Source organism: Pyrus communis, chromosome 6, assembly GCF_963583255.1.
Source record: "Pyrus communis chromosome 6, drPyrComm1.1, whole genome shotgun sequence".
Classification (NCBI taxonomy): Eukaryota; Viridiplantae; Streptophyta; class Magnoliopsida; order Rosales; family Rosaceae; genus Pyrus; species Pyrus communis.
The window spans coordinates 27,749,105-27,767,216 of NC_084808.1; the positions used below are offsets into that span (position 1 = coordinate 27,749,105).

The 18,112-nt window shown below is 36.2% G+C and overlaps 2 protein-coding genes across 2 annotated transcripts; both read right to left on the reverse strand.

Annotated features, from left to right (window-relative positions):
- Positions 1-29: 29 nt before the first annotated feature.
- LOC137738058 (zinc finger protein GIS3-like) lies at positions 30-949 on the reverse strand. The gene has a single exon (XM_068477662.1). The coding sequence runs from the start codon at positions 881-883 to the stop codon at positions 179-181; it is 705 nt and encodes a 234-aa protein (XP_068333763.1). The 5' UTR covers positions 884-949; the 3' UTR covers positions 30-178.
- Positions 950-12,324: 11,375 nt separating this feature from the next.
- Positions 12,325-17,335, reverse strand: LOC137736933 (chaperone protein dnaJ 15-like). Its single transcript, XM_068476259.1, has 11 exons — positions 16,746-17,335; positions 15,740-15,863; positions 15,341-15,423; positions 15,158-15,269; positions 14,977-15,081; positions 14,751-14,801; positions 14,012-14,101; positions 13,773-13,881; positions 13,521-13,669; positions 13,383-13,436; positions 12,325-12,836 (listed from the first exon to the last, which is right to left on the reverse strand). The coding sequence occupies exons 1-11, from the start codon at positions 16,874-16,876 to the stop codon at positions 12,597-12,599; spliced, it is 1,248 nt and encodes a 415-aa protein (XP_068332360.1). The 5' UTR covers positions 16,877-17,335; the 3' UTR covers positions 12,325-12,596.
- Positions 17,336-18,112: the final 777 nt, after the last annotated feature.

Below are 18,112 nucleotides of genomic sequence, written 5' to 3' on the forward strand. Positions count from 1 at the left end.
TGAAACAGAAAAAGGAAACATGGTAGAAATGATGCTAATGAGCAATGCATATGGCCGTTAAATTACGTCTTAAATTAAACAAATTAATAAAATTTGAAATGTACAAAGATCTCCATTAGCAAAATACACAGTTTTTCCCAGCTGAGTTCACATTACAACAACCGTTTGGTTTGCTGAGTCAAAGGCTGAGATGCAAGTCCAAGCCCAACTCGTCGTCCAAACTGGGCCCACCATCCCCTTTCGTGAACCTACTCAACGACGGCCCGTCCGCTCTCACGTGGGCCCGGCCTTGTTGTAGTACCTGGTGATGAGACGGTCCCATTGATGTCAATGCGGAATCCCCTACACCGCCACCGTAGGAATAACTCCCTGCAGCCCTCCCGTGACTCGCCGCCGCGGGAAACACGCACCCGTGCGACACATGGAACGGGGTGGCCGTGCGAGGGACGTAAACCCACGACGGGTTTGCCGGAGACGCCGCCGGAACCATCAGGGATCCGGCCGGGGAGAGGAGGTGAGGCGGCGGAGTGAAGGCGGAGATGATGGGGTTTCTGGCGTAGGAGACGGCAGCGTTTCGGCTGGCTTGGAGCTGAGCTCGCTTGAGCTGCTGGCGCTCTTTCTTGTGGGCGTTCTGGTGGCCGCCGAGGGCTTGGGAGTTGGCGAATTCTCGGCAGCAGTACTGGCACTCGTATTTACGGTCGCCGGAGGTGGAGAAGGGGACGGATTCCGGTGAGTCGGAAGGGGTGGTGGCGGTCTTGGTGGTGTCGAGTACGGCGGGTGATTCTACGTCGTCTTCTTGGACATTGAAACCGAAGAGTTTTAAGCGTGTGGTTGTGTTGTTGGTTGGTTTGGGTTGATAGTGAAGCTCTGCAGCCTCAGCCATGTTTGCTTTTAAGAGAGAGGATTGAAGTGATGAGAGAGAGAGAGATAGAGAGAGAGGGAGCAGGAAAGGGAAATGAAGGATGCAGGGGAGTTGTTGCATGTGTTGGGGGTATTTATACACAGGATAACAAAAAAGGTTCTTCAATTCAATAAAAAATTAATTAAAAATATATTTCAAGTGCTTAAACGTGTTTTTTTTTTTTTTGTTGCGTAACCTACCAAGTAGTTCTATATTTAAGTAATCATCACTCTTGGATTTTTAGAGTTTATTTTCTAAACTACTGAATTGCATAAAAAAAATCGAACTCAGAACATCAATCGCAAGTGTGAATGATCATGACCACTCTCCTCAAACAATTTAACAATACATGGTCTATGATAGATAAAGAATTATATTTAACTTGAGCGACAAACCCTTTATTGATGTAATTAGTTGATTAGAATCGCATATGTATAATATATGTGCGTATACTGTGAGAGAGATGGTTGTGGGTTGCGGACATCCCAAGGGAAAGAAAGTGAGGGTTGTGGAAGGGTAACGCGAAGAAACTAATTTTGAAGATAAAATTTGTAAATTAAATGATGTATCACTATTAAAAATAAGTACGTTTATCAATGTTTAAATAATAAACTAATTATCAACATTTATATCTTTTAGTTTCTAAGATTTTATTTACAAATTTAATCTCTCTAGTATTAATCGTTGTGTAAATATAATGTAAATATGGGAACACGACCCAAGGACACTCTAGGGCCCCAAAGGATTGCACTTGTCTTGCCACTTAATCTACTTCTTTTCAATTCATCCACATCTGTTTCTTCTTTCAATACATGTCAAATTGTAACAATGCCTTTGCTTGACATGATGGGATTATAAATTCGAAATTAATTATAATTCAAAATCGATATTTAAACCAAGAATAATGATAAGTAGGCCTGACATTATTAACAAATAATTAAACACGTTAATTAATATTTAAATAATAATTTAATTATTAATAATAAAATTATATAATTTGTAAACTTTGATTTAAATTATGAGAGTTTTAACGAAAAGTTCACCGTACTGTTCACTTTAACGAAAAATCACATTTTTATACTAAAAAATCAATCCTGATACTATTCATTTACTCTTTATTTTGTCCTTATCGTTAGAACTCAAAGTTTTTAAGCTATTTTCATTAGTTTTCCTTTAAATTATTGGTCACGTTGTTGAGATATACTATAATGGAGTTAGTGGTTTAAATTATTGATCATGTTGTTGAGACATACATTAATGGGGTTAGTTAGATACAAATTCATGTGTGCCTCAAAGCATCTGTTAGTAAAACGATTGATTTTGTATTTCTACACAACATTACTTGTTACAAATTTCTAAAGACCAATGTGTGAGTTTTGTCATTTGTGACTTGAAGAGAGAATGTGATGCCTAGCTTGGTACATGTTTGGAGTACATATATTTGTATACGAATCAAATTAAGGTCATTTAGTATTATGGTCTATTATTCTTCACTTGTAAGTAAGAGTAAGATGTTTTAGGTTCCATTTTTACCGACGATAAATGTGAACTATATTATTGCTACTCGATTGTGAACTTAACTCAATTTCCATCCTCTTAGTACGGATAATATCGTTTGTTAAAAAAAAAAAATCTAAGCGATTGAGTTTGTCCACTACTGTTTCAACCAGGAAGTGCTTAATCAACCTCCATCTTAATTTCTTATTGTTATTTGTGGTTATTATAATTTATGCCAAACAAGCTGTGTGATTAACTTGTAATTTCATTTTCTATGAATTGGACCAGTACGATCAAGCTTCACATGAGCCGCTCAATTAGAGGATTATCAGCCACATGGAAAAAAAAAATTAGGTTAGAAAAGTCTGGATGCATGTAATTAACTTAGGCAAAGGATAATCGCCGGATCATTTTCTTATAAATTTTAGGAATTCCTTAATCACATTCGTTTATTATACATCGTACGGTTATAAATCATTTTAAAATTTAAAATTTAAAATTAAATATAAATAGTATCTAACAAAAATTAACCGTACAACATAAGATAAACGGATTAGATCACAAAATCTTTAGAATTCTAGGAAAAATGAAAAGGATCGGACGAGAATGATTTTCCCATTAACTTAATGCATGGGCCAGCCACTGGCTTTCCTTTCAGTCAGTGATGATGGGGACTTTGGGGAAGATGACCAATCCAATCCAAAGAAAATGTTTCATCAAATAAAGAAACTTTGCCTGGAGAATGCCTTCCTACTCAAAATTCTCTGTTGGGCGACACGTCCTACACGCTATGACAAGTACACTCCTCCTATAAGTCTTACATATTTCTCACAGCAGGACTAGGATTCTCTTCCTATATCTTTTTATTCTCTTTTATCATCTTCTTTCATATTTTCTATTTTATTCTTTTCTTTTTATAAAAAATTAATATAAGATGTTAATGTGGTTTAACCATGACTGTTCAAATAGGAGAGGAAGGAAGGGAAGAGAAAAAAAAGAGGGGGGAGGATTCTACTCTCTTTATTTACGTTCCACTTTTCTCTTAAGAACAATATTCTTCTTATTCTCCTTCCTCTAGGGTAAGGCCATCTCCAACCAAATGATTCAGAGGGCCAAAAATAGCCCGAAAATCGTCTCCAACCGAAGGTTAGGCCAGAGAGTTGTGGAATATGAGAGGGTTCCACAGAATCGGGGAGGGCTAGAGGGCTGGCCAGAAAATACAAAGACTAGTCAGCTAGACGTTGTATTCAAATTTTTTTTTTAAATTCTTAAAATTCTAATATTTTTTTTTCCTATAAATAACTAAACCATTCATTAAATTTAAGTTCTAATTTTTTTGGTTTTTTGGGCCAGTTATCATTGTAGTTTTTAAATTTAAGTTGTTATAATTTTTAAATTTAAATAATAAATTATGTTTAGCCCTATGGTCTTTTGATCCTCTGTTGGAGACGGTTTTTTTGTGATAGGGCTAAAACAAGCCTTATGGCTCTCGATTGGAGATGGAGGCAAATATGGTCATATACTGTTCATTAAAATATTAATTTCTTAGAGGGCTAGAGGGCTAAAACGAGATCTCTGGTCAGCCATCGGTTGGAGATGGCCTAAGAGAATTTGACCTACTACAACATGAATTTTATTATAATAGTATTTAAAATCAATTACTAAGAGTGCTTTGTCAAAAGCGAAACTATCTAATACTGCACAATTTAATGTTAATTTATATGTTAATATTATAAAATATTATGCTAAAAATATAAGGTAACAAAGAAAATTCACGAAAAAATTTAGTTTTGAAAGAATTTTCTTTTAACATTTCTGGACCTTTCTGATTAGGTTTATAAGTAGGAAAAATTTGAAATAATTCAAATTTTTAGTGACTTTTAACTTTTAAAATATGTCTAATTTTTAGTTACTTTGAATCCATATCAGAAATCCCTTATAAGAATGTAGAAACTAAGTTTTTCACAATTTAAAAACTTAGGTACTTTTGTTATCTCGTACTTTGAGTCTGAGTGGCTCAGATATGCAGTAGGGAACGCAACTCGATGAAGCAACATGAAGCCCATTCCTCTGTTTCCCCTGACCCCAACTGCTCCTTCAACTGCTAGAAGCTTATAAAATTTAAAATCCCAAAACTCGTTACATCCTCTCTCTCTCTCTAACAATGAAAATTGAGTTTCCAATTTTACCCTCGCCTCATTGTCTTTCTAGCTGGCTCCGAGGTGCTCAATCTCAGGGGCCGACATCACCCACCAATGCATTTATTTATTTATTTATTTTTTTTACAAAAACTAACAAAAAATTAAAAAAAAAACTTTAATTTTAATGAGAAAATGATAAATAAAGTTATAATGAATAGTATTAGAAAAATATAAAAATATTATTTCTTATTAAAAATAAACCGTATCAGAAATATTTTATTAAAACTCAATTTTTATTTCCATTTTTTCCCTCTGAAAAGTCAAACCTTTCATGCATGCAAATGTGCAAAATGCAAAGCTTTCATGGTTTTTGGCACTAGTGTTGGTCCCACGTCAAGAGATGGATTCAACTGAGATCTCCTACCGTAGGTTTGCCTCTACTCACTTCGAATGGCCCACGTGTCGCCATCTACTTAGCTTCCGTATCTAAACCCTAAGATACGCATGTTTCACTGCATAAGTTTTTCCCACGGTCGAAAGCTACGGTAATGATGGCAGTATCGTGAATAAAGGACACACGGGAAGCCCTTGTGTAACTCGAGCAAGGGTTACAGAGTTGGGTTCAGGTGTGCTTACAACTTATATTTGGGCCCCACGGACTCCACCATTACGTGTTGATGATCGGTAGTGGTTTGGGATGTTTGCGTGATTGACGTTTGAAATCCATATAAATTAATCAAATGAATAATTAATGAATGTGATTTACTTTTTCTTTGCGAGAGATCTCTGCGAATCTTACTAACTACGAGAGAAAATCAAGAGAGACAAGAAGTTGGCTTTCGTAATCTCCCACTTCAAGAGCATAAAGTTTGCTTAATGTGGGATTAATATATATTATTTTCGAAAGCAGCCTCTGAACCCTAACCCTAATAAGTCTTCGTCACAACTCCAAACCTGACCCACCTTGTCTCCTCTTTCTCTTCTTTGCTATTTCCTTAGTCAAGTTTTCCCATACAAGAAATCGGATCCCCATCATCATCTGGATCACCTTCCGAGTGAAAGCTTGCATTCTTTTTCGACCGTTAGATTTCACAATTAATCATGTGTGTTTATGTTTTGTGGTCTGGATAATCATGATTACTTATACTAACCACAAAACAAGAGGCGGTTTCTTTGATCCATTACAAAGCTTAAGTATGACCTAGATATGCAATATTTAGGTAAACAAAAGTCAATCACTCCATCATGAATGGTTGATCGATGTATATTTAATTTATTCACCCTTTAGGCAAATATTTAGACTTCATTTTGTTTATAGGGAGGGTGTTACTTTTACGGAATATTCGTGCAAAAAATTTCGAACAATTCAATTATCATCATGATTATTGTAATGTTCATCCTATTTGTTTGATCATAGTTAATAACTAGATAGTGTTTTTATTAATCAAATAATATTTTTCAATTATTTAGTTTTCTAATAATTATAGAGTAAGAAAAAGATATAGACGGTTTAATTATTGAATAATTTGAATAATGGCCCCACAAGCAACCCATTTCGTTTGCCAAGGGAAGAGATGATTCCTTCACCAAGGGGCATGTCAATTTATACAAGCAGGTTGGAGATGATAGTTGAGACTTGTGATGGCCCATTCCTGTATGGTTTATGTGGGTCCATAATGCTGAAATCCCTAACATGAAACATAGATAGAAGAGTATATTGGGAGGGGGGGTCTGAATTATTAAACTAATGCACATCGATTTAGGACTTGGGATTAGGAATATCTCTGCACTAATTAGTTTGAAATGATGGATTTCTACTGATTAAACCTAACAACCTTTTTCGCTTTATTAATTGGATCCAATGATTTTGTGACCTTTGGGTCGTTCTCACTCATCTGTCACTTTGAGTCTCGAGTCACACTTGAAGGGAGGGTTAGCAAAACCAGGCCAACCAGCTACGGTTCTCACGATATGGGGCTCACCTTGTACGTCCCGAAGCGATCTTCTCATGTACGTGCATATCTTTACGGATGAAGATTTTTTTTCGAATTTCCTTTGAAAGAATTCTTAGGATTTTCATCGTTTAACCGTTTATTGTACATCATGTGATCAATTTTCGTCAGATATTATCTATATTTAATTTTAAATAAAAAATAAAATAATTTCTGATCGCACAATGTACGATAAATGGTTAAGATGTGAGGATCCCTACAATTTGGATTCGGATGGGATCCAAGTCCTATGTTTACTACGAAGTTGAAGAGTTCATTTCATATAGCTAGTTAGGGTTTGTAGGCTTCACCTTGTAACTTTGCAAGTGAACTGTCTTTCTATCCAAAAGAACTTTTCTATTTCTTTTTCTTAATGCTTACTCGGAGACGGGATTTAGAGTCTTTTTTTTATGAGAATTGAATCCAAAATAAAAGAAAAATAAAAGCTCATTTTCTTGAATAAAGCTCATTTTATGTTCCTTTGAAAAAGAAAAAAAAATACCAAAGCATTTGGACATAAAAAAGTTCAAACATGGGTCAAACTCAAACATGCTGCATAAGAGGGAGATCGAACGGTGGCTTAATTGGAAGCTAAAATATAATGTAATGTTGTAGGACGGGTGACATAGGCACAAGGGTTTCTCCACTGATGGAGGGTTAGGCATGTGAAGTTGCATCTAAGTGGTTGATCAAACTCTGGTTAGGGCCCGCGCACATTAGGGCACGTTTGGGACCACCTCAATTTCCAAGTTTTGTGACATTGGACCTACAAGGAGCAACTCTCACTTTCTCAAAGAAGAAGAGTTTTAAGTTAATAAGTAGTCGGGGTGGTGAGAGGATTGTCCAATCACTAATGTTGATTAATTAACAACTGTCTACTTAACAATGGGTTTCTTCATGTTCTTGATGTTGGAATGGTTTCCACCATCTAAATATAAAACACATTTTAGGGCCTTAATCATGCTTTTTTGCTTTGTTGTTGATTGAAGTGATGCCAATATTATCGTTTTAAGATTGCCTAAATCTCGAGCATGGCCCCCGCCAAGTTGTGCTTATTACAAAAAGAAAATCAAACCAATGAGAAAACAACGTCCATTAAATAAACAAGAGAGATTATTATTTAAGACATGATCCCATATCATGTTAAAACTCCATTAACTTCTAGTCACCTTTAATTGTTTCTTTTTTGCAACCATTACTTTTGGAAGGATCCAAAAAGGATAAAAGGATAACCCAATGTGACTTAGTTTTCAAGTTGGAAATCCCTTTTAGGGATATGTTTAGGGCTTTTTTAATTAGGGAAAATTCCAAACAATATGGGTGACTTAATGAAACTCTTCATGTATTCCAAGTGACACTGCCTACTTCTTTTTTAATAGAAAAAGGGTGAAGGTTGGGTGGAGTTAGCTTTAAGTCATGTGAAGTGACTCTCTCTCTCTCTCTCTAGATTATTTAACTAATACATACAATTATTAACTAATCCAACTTAATTAGAGCTAAACCCTAGATATTACAGTCTAGAATGTTTTATATGTTAAAAATAATTGGGAGAATTGCTACATGAAGTCCATCAAACTTTAGGGTTTTAAAAATACATTAATTGGAAGTCCGTGAAGTGGGTTTGGAGAAGAGGGACTTTGGTCAATAAACGAGACAAAATCAATGTGGTTTGTTTGCTAAATAAAGTGAGAGAGAGGGAGAGAGAGAGAGAGAGCGACATAGACGGCTACACTAAAAACACACCCAAATAACATATAACCCAAACAACATATGTAGCTGGGAGGCACCTGCACATGACATGACAAAAAACACATCTGAAAATTCTACATTAGATTCTGCTGAATCACTTCTCACAGCCTAGTTCCACAAGTTCAATGTCCCGAGGAAATCTTCAGTTGCGGAGGGCTAAACGTAGTCTTTGGTTGTTTTAGCTCTCTAAAATTTAATATCTTCAAGACAAATTTGGATTAAAATTTTCAATCTCCAACCGTGCATGACTATATCTTATTTCCTTTCATATTTTATTACTTTTTGGTGCCAAACTTAGTCTGTCATGGGACTACATGTTGCTTGTCCTGGGGCCAACTTAGACTGATTCTTTTAGCTCGATTCCAATTTAGCCCTTTAGTTGTAGACTAATTTTGTCAATTTAAGAGCTAAATGTGGCTTATAGCCCTTGACTAAAGATGGTCTTAGCATTCTAACAAGTCTACCCACGTTGTCAATATGACCACTATATTTTCCTCAAATTTTTTATTGTAACCTAATTTTTGATATTCAGTAGTAGGACGATTCTCACATCGAATACAAATGTCTACTCGAGATCGAGTGAAATGAAAATACATAAAAATTTATATTTTTGTATTTAAGTGTTCAACGAACGACTTGAAACCAGACATGGGTGTTAATCACATGTAGTAAAACAAGGAGACAACTATTCAGAACCTATTGTACCGAACATGGGATCGAATCTAGCATAAGGGGTGTGTGTGTGTGTGTGTGTACAAGGAACCCATAATCTTTATCAGCATGTGGGACTTGGTCTTAGAAAATGGGTTTAAGCATTTAGTAATCTACATTGTACATATGATGCGTTTTTTAAAATTAAAACAAGAACACTGAGTCAGATAAACAATCCCATGAATTCTGCAGGAATCTGTCTCTCATAGCTCTCTTTAAAAACAAGATCCAAGTGGATGCATCTGTCTGAAGTTCTACACCGTAGAATTGAAAGCATAGGTCAAGACAAACTTTTGGCTTGATTAAGAATTGAGTTTGAAAGTATCCTTGGTTTGTTAATTAGGTTTGCATGGGTTTCAAAAAAAAAATTAGGTTTGCATGAGGTGGCTGGTTTTTGGCCACCAGCAGATAACCTAAGACTTTGCTTACTAATGTTAGTGGTCCCTAATTTTAAGGAAAGATTAACGTTTTCCATGGTTGTTTAAACTTTAAACCAATCTTTTGGTTAATTAATTGAAGTAATTATATATTAACAAGTGTCAAGTGTTATTGACAAGACTCTGCAACTACATGCAACAAGGAACTGTGCCGGAAGGGGCATTGGATTCAGAATCTCCGTGGGCCCTTTGCTAGTGTGTGTTATTTGAGAGAAATTTTGGTAAACACTTGATTACGTCAGTTTTTACACTTGACGGACCATCGTGACGCCGGATAATCTCATATTAACGTGAGAGAGGATCCTCACCAGATTCTCTTTGTGAGAATCTCATGAATCCTTCAATCATGCATATTCGTTCATCGTATACCGTGTAATTAGAAATTATTGTAAATTTTTTTATTTAAAATTGAATATAAACAGTATTTAACGAAAACTGACCGCACGATGTATGATGAAAGGATGTGATTGGAGGATCCTTGGGATCCTCCCAAAGAGGATATGACAAATCAGATCCTCTCTTATACTTACGTAAGAAGTGCCTTACAGATAACGTGACTAAATATCCTTTCACAGGCCATGCTAGGGGTGAACACAGTTCGGTTTGGTACGGTTTTGAGTGAAACCAAAAACCAAAACTGCAAGTTTTTGCGGTTTGATTCGGTGCGATTTTGAGATTAAAATCGAAATGAAACCAAACCATTTGATTCGGTTCGGTTTGATTTTAAACGGTTATGGTACGGTTTCATTTTTTTAAAAAGCTATTATGGATACTTAGTTGTATCTCATTTCATTTTCCCTTTATATACACTTCAATTCTCTTTTATGAGCAACATTTAATGTTTGTTTTTCATTTTGCATGTCATAAGGCATGAAGTAGCTGATTCGACGGGACTGGGCTATCCCCGGCCCTTGAGAAAGAAATAGATGGCTCTTCTGCAGCTTGTCTGATGATAGTGAATCATTTTCGTCCTATGATTTCATAGCATACAGAGAGTTTGAGGTCGTAGATTTAGCAATTGACGTCCATACGCACACAAACTTCAAATCCACCAGAGTACCCGGGTGTCTCTGTACAAAATATAGGACAAATAAAAACAACGTAAACATCTAATGACTAAGTGACATTCAATTTAACTGGATTGAGGCATGAATATGCCGCATCTAAAGTGGATGCAGCAAATGAAAGCAAGCTCAGGACACAAAAGCATCCTATTTCATCGACATTACAGCTAAATAGATTTATTTCCAAACAAGTTAACGTGTCTAATAAGTCCGACAATGTGCGCTTATCAGGAAATATAAATTACAACATCAATGGACATCGTTGTTTACAGAACATAATAATTCTCGACCGTATTATCAAAGAAGCCACAATTATATTACAGGATGCAAAAAAGAATTAGAACTTCCAGCTAACAAAAGAATTCGAATAACTTAATTATTTCACCACATAAACAACCACCTAAAGATCCATATTAAACAACGAAGAATAGCATGAAATCTGAAGAAAAATCTACCATAAAAGATAGGAAGTAACAAAATCATCAAACGAAACATTTATCCATATACCCCGTTATAGAAACATAATCATACAACAAAATCGAAATAAAATCAAGAGTAGGTGAATTAACATATGAGGGGAGATTGAAACCAATGCTAAAAAGGATAGGAAACTTCAATAAATTTCACAGAATCGGCATGCCGGAACTCAAAATCATAAACATTCAAAATCAAATCCCAATCCCCTTTTGATTCAAAACCCAAACCTAAATTTAACCCTAAAATCAATCTCAATTCTCAAATATATAAGTAAATTTAACTAAAACAAGTTATAAATCATAGTTCTTACCATATTAGCATCTTGAACTCTAGAGGCTAGGAGCTGGTATGAAGTGGAGATCGAGAGAGAGAGAGAGTTAGATCTTAGATGAATAAAGTTTAGCAGTACATACTAGAAGAAAGAAAAGATAGAGATTATGTGGCCATGCTATGATGTGGTTGAGTCCATACTAAATGTATGGACTCAAAGAAATAACCAGTTAGAATTTAACATTTAATATATTTATGCGGTTTCGGTTTCGGTGCGGCTTCAGATGGCCGAAACCGAAACCGAAATCAAATCGTTTTTCCTTCATTTGGTTCGGTTTCAAACCAATATCGTTTTGAAATCGCAAAATCAAATCGTTCGGTGCGGTTCGATTTAATTCGTGTTTCAGTTTTGATTTTCCTATTCAAGTGTCCACCCCAACCTGAGATAGATAATCTCTACTATATACAATTTTTATGGAAAACAAATTATTAAACGCAATTTTTATTAAATTTTTCCTTCCCATTGTGGGTATTCTAATAGAGGGCCCAAATTCTTACTCGCAACTCATACGGCCCATATGGACCACTACTTCCTCAACGCTGTTCTCCAAATCTCAATGGGCTTGCAATATGCATTGGAAATATTTTTACCTATCATCATATGTTTCCGGAGATGGAGATCTGGATTCCCATCATCATAAGCGAGACTTGCACTAGTAGAACAATGAAAGCAATAGTGGCACTCCCCATACTTTGATGGCCCGTCTACGCCTGGTTCTCCCTTTTCTCTTGATTTGCTCGAAAAATGACATTCGCTTGATTCTCCATTGAGAGAATTAACCCCAGAAGGACGAACATTGTGGTGTTGAAAATTTCAATTTATGATTGTATTTGTTCGTACACAAAACATGTTATGATTGAAATGAGAGAGTTCATGTGTCATGAATTAAGATATAATATTAATAAATAGATTAACGTGTATAAAATAAGAGAATTGTTACTAATACTACATGATGGTATGCCAGTTACACTGAAAAATATCGGATGAGACGAGCAAAACCGAAAATCTGTGGCATCAGAACTGTTTTTGAAATGAAATGGTGCATAAACATGGATAATTCACGAGAAACTCGAACATTATGATATTTATACAGATGCATTTTCTAACTGGCACGTTTTACAGAAGCAAAATTACAACATATGACAACAAGAACAACAACGGGGCAACCTATGAGAGAAAAATTTCAAAGACAAGACAATACAAGACAAGCCTCTATGCAACCGAACGGCGCAAGCATTAGCACGAATGGATATTGAAACATCTCAAATAATAAAAAATAATCCACACAGACAGATTCTCAACCAAGTTTTTTATCTGATCCTTTGAGGTTAAGATTGAACCATTTCTTTTTACCCGACTTATCCTTCCCGTCAGAGCCTCCGTCTTCCATTGGGCTCTCCGCATTTGAATCCTCGCCAGAATTTTTGCTAGTGCTGCCATTAGTCGTACCACTACCACCACCCACGATAATATTGTTTGGCTTGGTGATGGTGAAAGAAGAATGGATATTGTCTCTCTGTTTCAGCAGCTCATCTACCTGATTAAGCAGAATGATAAGATCCAATCAGAAAATAAATACGGAAGGGAGGGATATAGTTTAGATATGAGATGAGAGCGACAAAGTCTTCCATTGATTAAAACAAATAGGGGTGAACTTTAGACCCAGAGACTAAGTCCCTCAAATTCCATTAAAACCAGATCAGCTAGTGAGGATTGGGTAAACCAGACCGGCTGGGAGGGTGAACTTTACTAGCCAACCACATCAGATCACGGAGTCTGAAAGTACTCGACAGATTGTGCTGATGAGGGGAAGGCTGCTACGCATTATTCTAAAAGTAATGCTTTGCTCAAATTGATATCTGGGATCCCGCTTAGACACTACCATCAAACTTCATTGTGGTTTTTTTCTTTTAACTGAAACCCAAAACCTGGCCTAGAATCTTGACTCGGTAAAGAAAATAAGCATAAAAGAAGTTCACGCGTACTACTTAGAATTTCATGTTAATAATGAGTATGTTTGTGCGTGCATCCATGCTTAGCAGTGTACAACAAACGATGAGAACAATGCACGACCAAAACTTACAGATTGCTTTTCTTGGGTGTATCTGTTGGTCACTTCTTGAAAGCGTTGCAGTGCCTACATAACATTGCAGAAAACTTTTAAAGACAAACATGATCAATTCCTATTAAAAGCCACAGCCAGGAAAATCCAGATCAATACCTTCCTGTACTCTGTCTCAAATTGACGAAGTTCATTTCTCTTTCTCAAAATCTGAACCTCAATCTCTTTAAGCTTCTCCGTCGTATCCTCGTAAGACCTTATACAAAGTGCCTCAATCGTATAGGTAGCAGTCTTAAAAAAATTGTCTCCTGAAGAAATGTAAGTGGAGGTTAAACAACAGGATGACCAACGATTTATGACGGAGTTAACCCCAGAAAGCAAAAGAATAAGGGACCAAATCAAAGTTCAGACCATAAACAGCGAATATATGGGTGCCAGCTTTTAGTTGTGAGACCTCACAGGGTTGAAGACCTTCCAACCTCTTAAAAAAAGCAGCTTCAGGGTCCTTTGCCATAGCCAACTGCACCATTACAAACATACAACACCATTTTGAGCCATAAATAGAAATCTACTAAATAACCACTTCTCAGGCCCATACAGAAACAGCAGGGAACAAATTCTAAGAGGAGAAAAATCAATGTCCTGCATACCGCATTCAAAGTGGAATCCATTCTGTATACTTGAAAATGCAGAAAATACATCCCTGCAGATGTTATTTTGCCTGTCTTCTCACTATCTTCCTGCACAGAGAAGCAATAACTTCATATTTACTACATCCACGTGCAAGTGCCACGAGTTAGAACATAGCTGGTATTGACAAAACAAATACGTAGTAATTAATACTAATCCAGTCATGAAAAGAAAAGAAACAATGATATAATATTGAATTGCGACTTGCTATAACAAAGCAAATTAGAACGCACAAAAATTGAAATAGCTTATAAATTAGATGTGAAATCAACAGACTGGTCTGGATAAAATGCAAAGAAGAATAATGCAGAGTGACACTTTATCGATATTATCTATCTTAGAAACAGAGAGTGATGGTGTATTATTCCAAAGTTTCTCTTTTCTCGTAAGTTTTCTTAAAAGGCTTTACGTACTTGAACATACATTGCTTCAGTCAAACATGGGGAGAATGTTCATGACAAGACCATCATCTGGTTAAAATTACTGTTCATAACAGGTTCAAAGGAGGTTTGGTGATCACTAGATTCGCTCAAGTTGTGTGTGCAGGTGTATGGTTGGCACACTATAGAGCAGACAAGTAGAAGCCAACCGTTGATGTTTAAATCTAAAATGATTTCACGCAATTTACTCCAGCGGAGTTCAAACATGATTATCAATAAGAAATGAGATGGAGAAGCATCGGAGAATAATAAGAAGTACCTGTAAGGCTAAACCATAACCACCATTGGCATCTTGCTCAAAATAAAGTAACTGCACATCACAATGGTTTGATTGAAATGTAAGTATTGTCCGACTAATATTAACAAAGCAGATAAATTGAGTGCATAAAACACAAAGATAGATGCTTCAGGTACATCATCATCAACAGGATGTAGAAAAGGACCTAATTCAGTAAAATAAATAAATATATATTATATATATGCACCTTAAATTTGCTTTGTGCAGTTGAAGTAACTCTAACTACAATCCCAGATTCAGCTTGTTGCTCACTGATTGTTACACCAAAAAAGTGAGCACACTGTTTCTCCACCTGCAGCAAACCACAAAATGTGTAAAAGATGCGCCAAATCCACTATTGTTTCATAGTGATACGAAAGAAACAGCACCTTTCCACTAACTGAAGTTCCAATCGGGAGAGGTTTGACTGTAACTGTACCATTAAGAGCTTCTTCAAGTACATTGGCGGAAATTGTCGTCTTGATAGGAACACCCAACTTGCTATAAACAAATAAAATGAATATCAAAGGACAATGAATCGAAACCCACACATATATCTAACAATGTATTACCTGAACAAAGCAGCAAACATTGTATTGACAGTCCCCAGGTTTGACAAGTCAATTTCCATGTCCATGGCATCAGCATCAAGAGCCTGAACAAATTTAGAACTGATAAGAACAGATCTATGGCAACATTATTAAGACATTAGAAAGTGGCATAAATTCCAAAGAGGTCTATATTTTCAAAGAACAGTGGAACATAAATAATTAAAATTGAAACTCCATGTAGACAAATGAAATGTAATTTACAACGATCAAATATGAATAGAAGTATTGACTGACGCAATCTTTAAAATTACACAGTAGACACAAACAAATGGAATCAAGCATCTACTCAGCAGTACATATGTTTATTGTGGGTTTATGGAGAGGGATGGTATAGAATAGTGAGCTAAATTAGAAAAGCACCTCAAACCCTGCATTGTCGTACTGCCTCCTCTTCTCTGGATCGGACAAGATGCTATACGAAAATGCAACCTCCTTGAAATGTTCTGAAGCTTCAGGATTGTTGGTATTCTTGTCTGGATGATACCTTTTCATAATTTGGTTCAAAACAAGATTGTACGTAAAATATGTCTCACAATAGCATTCTAGTTATTAACATCACACTGAATGAACACTCATGTGTACTTTCATCACATTACAATGACCATACACAATAAAAATACGTGAAACAAGAAAAACAAGGAAATATTGCGCAGAATCATTGTTGTTTTCATGAAATGGGGTTGTTATACATCTATCAAGGGGAAAGCGTAAGATTTATGAGTGAGAGAGAGCGGGGAAGGGAGCATTTGGGCACCAAGTAACAATCAAATATGCTGATACCAAAATTCACTTGGCATTCAAGATTGTTCATTATCTTTGAGGCGTTGACATAGATACTTACACACATGCATGGGGCACTATACAGAAAATACAGCATGGACATACCGATTCTTTCTGCATAAAGTACACATTTCTAAATAATTCTAGTTCCATTTTTGATCTGTCAAGAAAATACAGCATGGACATACCGATTCTTTCTGCATAAAGTATATATTTCTAAATAATTCTAGTTCCATTTTTAACCAGTAGATACTGACAGATCCCGCAGAATGGATTGAAAACACGGTAAGGCAGCTCAATTCCCACTTGTTACCGGAAAAAAAAAAGTCTCTACGATATACACATTATTAAAACAGCTACAATGGCGAAGATCAACTCCAAGCACAATGGCTGCACAGGACTATATACCACATTTTCGGCATATGTTCGAAAGCTCGGGTTTGAATATATGTCACTCTTGCCCATAATCTCGATCGTAATAATAATATCCTAATTCCTCACTGAGCTGAAACCAAACACTAAACTTACAATAATCATGAATAAAACAGAATATTTGAATTAAACAAACCAAGGGAATTGAACTCACTTGAGAGCAAGCTTTCTGTAAGCGGTTTTAATCTCCTGATCAGTCGAATCCCTCGAAACGCTCAGCACCTCATAGGGGTCCCGCCGTATGGCTGCCGCCGACGTCCCTTCCAATTTCGAATTCGTCCCCATCTCTCTCTCTCTCTCTCTCTCTCTCTCTCTCTCTAAAGAAAATTCGACTTTACAATCTGGAAATTAGAGCAATCTCCTCCGAAGCAGCTGAGTTGGTCTAATCATGAAAGAAACGGATTGAAAAAACAATGATAAAATTGCAACTTTTGGTCGCCGAAGCGCGCAATTCAAAGTGGTATTGGATCGCTCTCTCCTTTTCTGATCTCGGGGAATGAAGAGGGGATGAGAATTCTATGGCGAACAGGTCAGGGGATTGGAAAATAGGTTTTTGATCTAATCCAAAGGAGGCAGAAAGAAAATATTAAATTAGGGTTTTGTACCATTTTCCCGTGAGAGAGAGATGGGGAGAGCATGAGGGAGATGGACAGGAGACCCAAAGCCAACTCACTTGCGTCTTCTTTCCCTTGCAGTTTCCCCTTCTTTTTTTTTTTCGTTAAAATAACGGACTCTCAGAGCAACTCCACCGTGGTGGATTGCTCGGGGTACAGGCCAGAGTAAAGGGGCCCGAGGTCCTGTGGATCGGCTCCAGCGTGAAGGAGTCCGGGTGGAGGTGGAGGCCCGAACTTTGGACTTGTGAAGAATTGCCAGCTCGAGATCCTGAATGGATGTGACGCTAGGGCTGATGTCAGGCTGGCATCAGGCCTTTTATTTTTTTTTTTTTCTGTCAGGCGCGTCGCCAATACAGTTTCAGAAAAATCAGCCCACTTTTTCAGATTCAAATGTTACCGTTGGGAAGCCACGTGGCTTCCCACGGTCCATTCGATCTTAACAATTCTTTAACTTGGACCATTCGATCTCAACAGTAAAAAAAATAAAAAAAAATCTTATTTAATATCCACCGTTCAATCTGAGATCAACAATCGATATTAATATGCTTTATAAATAAATAAATAAAATAAAAAATTGTTTTAAAATTGAGAAAAGTTACCGTTGTGACACGTGGCATAATCTGGAGTGTTGGAATTCAAATTTTTTTATATCCAACTGCAGAGATTAATTAGTTGAATAAAAATTATAAAAAATTGTAAAAAATTATAAAAAATTCGAAAAAAAATCTAAATTTTGTTTTAAAAAAATAGTTTTTACTTTTCTATAAATACCTTCTCATTATCATCTTCCTTACACTACAAATTCATATTTTCTCAACAACTTTCAATCACATTCCTTTCTTTCTCTCAAAGTTTCAATCCATTTTTTTTCAACAAAATGACTACTGATGCAGGTACGAATTGGTCA

Bases quoted from the DNA above. Each gene is read 5' to 3' on its own strand.
- LOC137738058 (XM_068477662.1), bottom strand. From the start codon at position 883: ATGGCTGAGGCTGCAGAGCTTCACTATCAACCCAAACCAACCAACAAC.
- LOC137736933 (XM_068476259.1), bottom strand. From the start codon at position 16,876: ATGGGGACGAATTCGAAATTGGAAGGGACGTCGGCGGCAGCCATACGG. The intron at 15,864-16,745 runs GTGAGTTCAATT...AATTATGAAAAG, and splicing joins TACAGAAAGCTTGCTCTCAA to GTATCATCCAGACAAGAATA. The intron at 15,082-15,157 runs GTGCTGTTTCTT...GGTTTGCTGCAG, and splicing joins GAACTTCAGTTAGTGGAAAG to GTGGAGAAACAGTGTGCTCA.